Raw genomic sequence first — 9,071 nt, 5'->3', positions numbered from 1 at the left:
AATATGAACAACCAATACCATAACTCAAAGCAGAAACAAACACTAACTAAAAATAAGAAAAGGAAAGAACGGCATTACATAACTTAATAAAAGTTACATATTGAAAACAGTACAGTTTGTAGGCCGTGTAAATTGTAAATTTTCAGGGTTTTTTTTATGCGTAATTATTAGGCACGTTTTCTTTTACAGATAAAATAAGCCAAAAAAGAGAGGTAAAGAATCCTAAAAAATGACCCCTAGTTTTTTTACTACACTTCAGCTTGTGATTCTTATTAAGTGGGGGTCATTTTTTAGGATTCTCTACCAGTCTCTGAGATCCTGACACCTTGCAATTCTGGAGACTCCAGGTAGGTCGCAGTTCTGGAAAACAGTGGCGCTGAAGACTAAAAGGTTCCTGATGGTTTCACGCTTAATTCTTCACCTTAATTCTTAATTATTTTGCAGTTAACGTGTGTCATTTCTTCTCCACCTGTTTTTGTCTGACCCTGCTGACCCAATGAGCATTTCACTGTCCAATGGACATGCCACTGCAATTCCAAGTATTGCATCCTTCTCATGGGAGTTTAATAATTTTTTACTTTTCAGTCTGAGTTAAATCTCTTTTTTGGCTTTATTTATCTGTAAAAGAAAATTTGCCTAATTATGCACACCTGAATAAAAGGCGTTTTAATTTCCAGCCTTCATGAACAATTATACATCACTTACATATGATTAAATACAAAATGAATAGTATTTATTAAGATTAATGTGGTTTGGAATTGGTAAAAATGTGTAGCAGTCTTAAGCGTCTAAAATTACAGATGATGGCTTCCCTATTGAAGACAAAAGTAGAAACACAATTATTTAACTTAATCTGGTTAATGCACAATATTTAAAAAATAATGCTAATATTGTATAATACATAAGGAAATGTTGGAATTAATTTAATGTAAGGAATAAAGTGATGAAAAAATGTTTACCGTTACCTTTTGTAAACTACTGCAGTTAGCGGTTACACAACACACCATTCAAGTATACATTATACTGTTACTGCATTTGTCAACTGACTGAAAAAAAAAAAAAACGGAAATAAAAACTTGGCTTTTTTAATCTGTGTATCATTCGTTCAGTTGTTTTTTTATTTAAAGCTCCAGTCCGTAACTTTTTTGGGCTTAAAAATTATCCAAAATATTTTTTTTAGCACGTACTTATCCAGTGCTCAAACTAGTTCAAAACTATCTGCTTGCCTTAGCTCGCTTGATTCAAAACGGTAAACTTGTAATAATGTTTTTAATTCCAGTGGTACTGGTGGATTTCCACGGGAAATTGGAGCATGTATTTGCGTCATTACGTCACATCTGTACACATAAAGAAAGTGTCTCGGCTAGGCTATGAGTGTGAGGATGCTGGAGGTGGAGATTTATAGCCTTTTCTCACAGCACTTGATGTAATTAAACTTATCAATTTGATGGCGGATCCAGAAAGGTTCAAACGGCAATCAGTGACAACTGGAGATTCACCCTTGTAAAATGCAAAAGACTTTGGACTTCGGAGTGGCTACAGAAAAAAAGAGACTGCAACCGACCCATGCGAAAACAAGGATACAAATCGAAAGGGTATTAAATGTAGTCACGCAATGCTGATGTTGTTAACATTAACAATTTGAGAACAAAGTATAATGATAAGCGATCGTTAGATTTAATCAGCTCGATTTACAGCAATGCTTTTTTCCCTTAGTTGGTCAGAACAAAAGTGGATGTTACATGTTCAGATGACATTTTCCGGTGAAAATTCTTATGTTGGTCATACTTCCAAAAGTAAGAGTGCAGAGACGGGAGACGGCTCTGCGTGAGTGGTATTTACGACAGTAACGTTAAATACAAGTAGGCCTACTCCACAGCGACTCTAGGGTGTTTGGGAAAAACGGAAACTACATAGTGTGCCTTTAATGGACTTGTATTCTAGGCGACTACTGCTAAAACGGAATCTATATTTGTGTTTGATTTTAAATCACTCTAGTTCAGCAGGCGTTCCTCTTCTCATGTTGTGAAGGAGGGATTGGTACAGGAGCGTCTGTGAAGGTCTGAGAAGTACAGTAAATGGCGCCTCCTGGTGGCCATTTTATAATCTAGTAGTCTAGACTAGACTAGAGTAATAAAAGCAGCTGATTGATTTTAGTAGCTGAATCATCTAATGTTCATGTAAAATGTATACAACACTGCTTATCTCATCAGTAATTATTCATTCAATATTTGCTTTATAGATATTCATAGGTTTTTATCTGTTATATAGGAGACCAGGCTTGGTTGCCCGATTAAAAAATAAATACAAAATATATCTCTTGTGGAACTAACTAGTTGGTACAATGTTTATAAGGTTTAGTTTTAAGAATAGAGCAACAAAGAGAAAATAAAGTTTATTTTTTAATAACATCCAATTATCACACATTTATACCTGATATACTACATTTCCATAGAAGTTGGGACATTTTGTAAAATAAAGATGATAAGTTTACAGAACATCCAAGATGAATGGGTTTGAAACAGTCTACAATAAGCAGGTGAACTGGTAATTGGTGAGGGTATCATGTTTGGGTATAAATGGAGCATCAGCCAAAGGCTCTATTTTTGCAAGCATGACTCATGGCCTACAACCCTGTGCCAAATTTCATGAGAGAATTGTCAAACAATTAAAAATCACATTTCTCAATGCTAGATTGACAAAATGTTAGGTCTTTCAGAATCTACCATACATAATATTGTGAAATATTTCAGGGAATCCGGTGAAATCTCAGTATAAGGCAGGACACCTCTGTTGAATGTATTTGAGACTATAGATTGGCTATGTGAGACTATAGTTTGAATTAATCCCTTTGTATCATGGGACATTGACAATACAGTACAAAACAGCTCTTTCAGAATTATCCTGAATATTGTATTCATTTGACACTTAATGGAATATAATTCACGCTTATATGCATCACTTTGGATTTTCCTGGCGAATCCGGCACGAGTCCGTCACAGAAAAATCAGCATAGGCTTTCATAGACAATTTAGGAAGTCGAGGAATTATTATTATTTAATTTTTTTTAAGTTTAGTTACAAGCTGTTCACACAATAAAAAAAAACTATTAATACATGACAGTTCTTACATATAGCCCCTAATAAATATCAGTTCTGACCCAAAGTTAGGAAAATAATTAGATATGCATTATAATTGCAGGCATTATGTATGTTTCATTTTTTAGGCTAAATGTCATAAACCGCACCCTCATTATTCAAACACTCTGAGGGCACATGTTTGCCGAACTTCATTAGTGCACAATCTTTTGTAACAACACAATAAGTGTAGCTTTCCAACAATAATAAAAAAAATTAAGGTAAAGAATAAATGACAATATCTCTTTCTGAGAGTTTCCGAGAACTTGTACAGCACAATTGTCCTCTTAATCATAAAACCCTGAGAATAATCATTAAAACAATTTCTCTGAAGAGAGATATAGGGAGCATATGAAAGGAATAATGGAGAATGTGAGAGAAATGGAAAATAAAAGCAGGTCAGGTGAGCTTCTGAATCCACTGGAACTTAATTTAATAAATCCAGTCTGGTTGCTGTCCATGTAAGAGTTGATCCAATCCTGATATTGAGACACTCTGGTGTACACACCGGGAGAGTTGGGTTGTGCACATCCTTGACCAAAACTCACAATGCCACACTGAATCCACTGGCGGCTGTTCTTACTTACCAATGGACCTCCAGAGTCTCCCTGCATTGATAAACACAACATTTATACATCTGAAAATATACAGTTATATAGTCACTATGAAATCAAAATTGACACTTATTTTTTTTATTGTATAAATGTCTGTTACGTATGTGACCCGGTTCCCTGAGATGGGAACGAGATGCTGCGTTGATGATGCTATGGGGACGCGTCTCCGCTGAACCCGGTGTCTGAGGCACGTGTGAAACTAAGCTATTGACAGACACAGTGCGATGATGTCACAAGGTGTAGTACACGTGATCAGATTCCTATTGTCTAAAGGAAGACACGCAGGCATCCTCGAAGTATGGCTGCACAGCATCTCGTTCCCTTCTCAGGGAATACAGGGTTACATACATAACGTAGACATTTCCTTTAGAAGGGAACTCAACGCTGATCGAAGTTTTACAGAAGCAGAACGCTTACAGATGGTTGTATATTAGGCCGGGGCAATGACAAGGAGCATAACCTTGTCACGGTTTATGAATTCACTGTCTCTCTCTCGTCTGACGTGCTGTTGTGTGTGTGTGTGTGTGTCTGTGGGCGTGGTCACTGATCATCAGTGATCAGTAGCGCCAGCTGGATCCAATTGTTTGTCCCTTTATATGTTCAGTAACTGGTGTCTCATGTTGTCAGATCGTTGTGGTTTCCCGGTGTGTTTCCCGAGCCTGTTCATGTGTTCCCCATGTTGTATTGAGTTCCCGTGTCGTGTCTTCGCTGGATTACCTGCACTCTGCACTGGATTACCGAGCACCACCACGAGGAATCATTCACTGCACCAGAGCACCGTCACGAGGGATCATCACAGGACTACAGCACCAGCACCTGTTGCCCACCGAGGTCCCTGCGTCACCATCCCATCAGCGTTTGTGTCCGCCCGCCTGTCCCGCTGTGTTGGCGACCATCTGTGCTCTGTATCCTGACCATTGTGTGTTTTCCAATAAAGAGCGTTATTGCATTTACATCCTGTTCTGTCATCCGTTACAGAACGATCTGACCATATTATGGATGTAGCAGGCGCCACGACTTGGGACGAGTTTGCAGCTCGAAGCATCGCGAGAATGGACACCCAAGAGGAGAGCATCTCCAACACAGGACGGGCGGTTCAAGCGCTTGTGACGCAGGTGTCCGAGCTCACCCAACAACTCCAACAGCTAAGAGTTCCCACTGCGCCGCCCACACCGCCCGTTCAGCCCAATCCACCGGAGCCGCCCCAGCAGCGTGAACCGAGACTACCAACACCAGAGGGATATGCAGGTGAACCGGAGTTTTGCAGAGCATTTTTGACCCGATGTTCTATGCACTTTTCATTACAGCCACTGACGTTCAGTCAAGAACAGACCAAGGTGGCATTTGTACTGACGTTGCTGTCCGGCAAAGCGGCTCTCTGGGGAATGGCGGTGTGGGAGAATAAGGACCCATGCTGCGCCTCGTTCCAGGCACTCTCCGAGGAGATGAGAAGGGTCTTCGATCGTGCGGTGGCGGGTAGGGAGGCGGCCAGACTACTCGCCGATCTCCGCCAAGGTAACGGCTCGGTGTCGGAATATTCCATCCGGTTCCGCACCCTGGCCGCAGAGTGCCGATGGAACGAGGAGGCGCAGTGGGATAGATTCCTGCATGGGTTGGCTGACCGTGTCCAGAGGGAGATTTATATGCTGGACCTTCCTCGCAGTCTAAATGGACTTATTGAGTTGGCGTTACGAGTTGATGCTCGGCTGAGCAGAATGGGTCGCTTCCAACAGAACCCTCCGTTTCGTGGCACGGAGACCCTGCGCTCTGAGAATCTGGACACGGTCAATTCCGTTTGTGATCCCGAGCCCATGCAGGTGGGTAGAGCTCGGCTTTCCCGGGAGGAGAGAGAACGGCGGAGATCCCAAGGACTGTGCCTATATTGCGGGAAGGCGGGCCACTTCATCCATTCGTGCCCGTTAAAAGATCAAGCCCGGTAGTAACAATGAGGCTACTATCGGGTGGGATCTCCGCCGAGAAGACCTCATCATCACCATCATCATCTACTCTCCTTCCGGTAAGACTAAGGTGGGCAACCCACACACACGACACCAAGGCTTTACTGGATTCGGGGGCAGAAGGTAATTTTATGGACTCAGAACTGGCTCACCGTCTTCACATCCCGGTTTCCCCTCTTCCGTACAAGATTTCTGTCAAGGCTCTAAATGGACAACAACTTCCTAACATTTCACACACTACTGAACCTATCACTCTCATCACTTCTGGCAACCACACTGAGACAATATCATTCCTCCTCATGAACTCACCCCTCGCACATGTTGTACTCGGTCATCCCTGGCTTACATAACACAATCCCAGAATCGATTGGGGTCACAACTCTGTTTCCATGTGGAGTAATACGTGTCATGAGTCATGTCTAGTGTCTGCGTGTTCGTCTGTACCTGTGTCTGTATTCCAGGAGGAGGCTGTGAATTTGTCTAACGTGCCCGGGGAGTACCAGGACCTGAGAGAAGTGTTCAGTAAGTCTCGTGCTGCTTCTCTTCCTCCACATCGTCCCTATGACTGTGCCATAGACTTAGTGCCAGGTGAGTCTCCGCCTAAAGGCAAGTTATATTCACTTTCTGTTCCAGAGAGGGAGGCTATGGAGAAATATATTTCTGATTCTCTAGCATCCAAATTCATTAGACCTTCCTCAGCTCCAGCGGGGGCGGGGTTCTTTTTTGTGGGGAAGAAGGATGGATCTCTGCGACCGTGCATTGATTACCGAGGGTTGAACAACATCACGGTAAAGAATACTTATCCTTTGCCGTTGATGTCTTCAGCCTTCGAGCGGTTACAGGGAGCATCCATCTTCACAAAATTGGATTTACGTAACACTTATCATTTGGTTCGCATAAGGAAGGGTGATGAATGGAAGACCGCGTTCAATACCCCCAGGGGGCACTTTGAATATTTGGTCATGCCGTTCGGGCTGTCCAACTCCCCAGCGGTCTTCCAGGCACTCGTCAATGACGTGCTGAGAGATATGGTTGACCAGTTCATATATGTCTACCTGGACGACATATTGATTTTTTCATCTTCTCTCCAGGAACACGTTCAGCACGTCAGACGAGTGCTTCAGAGGTTGCTAGAGAATGGGCTTTTTGTCAAGGCGGAGAAATGCGTTTTTCATGCACAGTCTGTTCCTTTTCTAGGGTACATCATCTCGTCTGAGGGAGTGCGTATGGATCCTGACAAGGTTAAGGCTGTGATTGATTGGCCAAGTCCAGATTCCCGTAAGGCCCTACAGAGGTTTCTGGGGTTTGCCAATTTCTATCGGCGTTTTATTCGCAATTTCAGCCAACTAGCCGCACCTCTGACTGCCTTGACCTCCCCCAGAACGACGTTCAGGTGGTCCGATACAGCGGAGGCTGTATTCGCCAAACTCAAGAGTCGCTTTGTTTCGGCTCCCATCCTCGTTGCCCCTGATCCATCACGTCAGTTCGTGGTGGAGGTCGACGCGTCAGAGGTGGGGGTAAGAGCGGTTCTTTCCCAACGTTCTTCCACAGACGACAAGATGCATCCTTGCGCGTTTTTGTCTCATCGTTTATCACCTGCCGAGCGTAACTATGACATTGGTAACAGAGAATTGTTGGCAGTCAAGTTAGCGCTGGAGGAGTGGCGTCACTGGTTAGAAGGGTCAGGGGTACCTTTTATTGTATGGACCGATCATAAGAACCTAGAATATATCAGAACCGCCAAAAGACTCAACTCTAGGCAGGCTCGGTGGGCACTTTTTTTCCGGACGTTTTGACTTTTCTCTTTCGTACCGCCCGGGTTCCAAGAACATCAAACCCGATTCCTTATCTCGTATTTTTGACCAATCCGAACGCCCGTCTACTCCCGAGTGTATTTTACCCGAGACATTAGTGGTCTCCACTCTCAGATGGGAGGTCGAATCGAGGGTCATGAAGGCCTTAGAAGGGGTAACGCCTCCGCCCGATTGCCCACCGAATCGTTTGTTTGTGCCAGAGGGGTGTCGGTCCGACGTCATTCAGTGGGGTCATTGTTCCAGCATAGCGTGTCATCCAGGAGTAAATCGCACCAGTTTTTTGGTGAAGCAACGATTCTGGTGGCCATTAATGGCTCGCGACATCCGCAGTTTTGTTTTGGCTTGCTCGGTTTGTGCCACTGGTAAGACTTCCAATCGACCCTCGGATGGGTTACTCCAACCGCTGTCTGTCCCTTCGAGACCCTGGTCCCACATTGCGCTAGATTTCATTACCGCCCTCCCGCCCTCCCAGGGCAAGACGGTCGTTTTGACTGTCGTAGACCGGTTCTCGAAGGCGACCCTCAGCCAAATTTGACCCTCTCAAATTACCCTCAGCCAAGGAGACAGCGGTAACTGTCGTAGATCACGTCTTTCGCTTACATGGCCTCCCGATGGACGTGGTTTCCGACAGGGGACCCCAATTTGTGTCCAAATTTTGGCAAGAATTTTGTAAGTTACTGGGGGCGACTGTCAGTCTCTCTTCGGGGTTCCATCCCCAAAGCAATGGTCAAACGGAGAGAGCCAACCAAGATCTGGAGAGAGTGTTGCGATGTTTGGTTTCCAAGAATCCTTCCTCCTGGAGCCAACAACTTTCCATGGTGGAGTACGCCCACAATTCATTACCAGTGTCATCCACGGGCCTTACTCCGTTTGAATGTAGTTTAGGTTACCAGCCACCAGTTTTTGCTAGTACGGAATCCGAAGTCGCGGTTCCCTCCGCTCACGCCTTCGTCCAGAGGTGTCGCCACACTTGGACTAGAGCCCGTGAGACTCTTCTCCAAGTGGGGGCGTGCACCAAGGCTAAGGCCGATCGCCACCGGTCGAAGCCTCCCGTATACGTTGTTGGTCAAAAAGTGTGGCTTTCAACCAAGAACATTCCTCTCCGCTCCGTTTCTAATAAACTTGCTCCCAAATTCATCGGCCCATTTCCTGTCACCAAGATCATTAGTCCGGTGGCAGTCCGACTCAAACTTCCTCCTGCGTACAGGAGAATTCATTCCGCCTTTCATGTGTCAAAGATTAAACCTGTATTTCATGCACGCATTAATCCGCCAGTCCCGGTCCCAGTTTCGTTCTCCCAGCCACTAGTGTTAGAGCAATAGAAAAGGCCCTGAGGGTATGGGTTACTCTTTCATCATAATTCGATGCGTACGGCCGTCTGTCGGAAGCTAGTTATTTTAGTTTATAAAGTTTTAAATATGGATATTTTTCTAACATAAACACATTGCTTCGCTTCAGATAAATAGCCTATAAAACATTTTTAATAGCCTATAACTCCAATTGTATTCGTCTGAAAGAGGAAAGTCATTTACACCTAGGATGGCTTGA

General features: G+C 44.0%; 1 protein-coding gene and 1 long non-coding RNA gene across 4 annotated transcripts in view; both read right to left on the bottom strand.

Annotated features, from left to right (window-relative positions):
- Window positions 1–2,380: 2,380 nt before the first annotated feature.
- Window positions 2,381–9,071, bottom strand: part of LOC309509441 (trypsin-like) — a 98,023-nt gene continuing 91,332 nt past the window's right edge. For all 3 annotated transcript variants that reach the window (XM_082184165.1, XM_082184164.1, XM_082184163.1), the window contains one exon: window positions 2,381–3,745. In XM_082184165.1, the coding sequence (XP_082040291.1) occupies window positions 3,452–3,745 (294 nt within the window). In that variant the 3' untranslated portion in view covers window positions 2,381–3,451. The remainder of the gene's footprint in view (window positions 3,746–9,071) is intronic.
- Window positions 2,381–9,071, bottom strand: part of LOC309509689 — a 93,829-nt gene continuing 87,138 nt past the window's right edge. Inside the window, exon 2 of the long non-coding RNA XR_014209997.1 lies at window positions 2,381–2,788. This is a non-coding gene — a long non-coding RNA (uncharacterized lncRNA). The remainder of the gene's footprint in view (window positions 2,789–9,071) is intronic.

This window comes from Leuciscus leuciscus (genome assembly GCF_965113295.1).
Source record: "Leuciscus leuciscus genome assembly, chromosome: 1".
Taxonomy (NCBI): Eukaryota; Metazoa; Chordata; class Actinopteri; order Cypriniformes; family Leuciscidae; genus Leuciscus; species Leuciscus leuciscus.
This window is presented reverse-complemented; position numbering and strand designations above follow the sequence as displayed.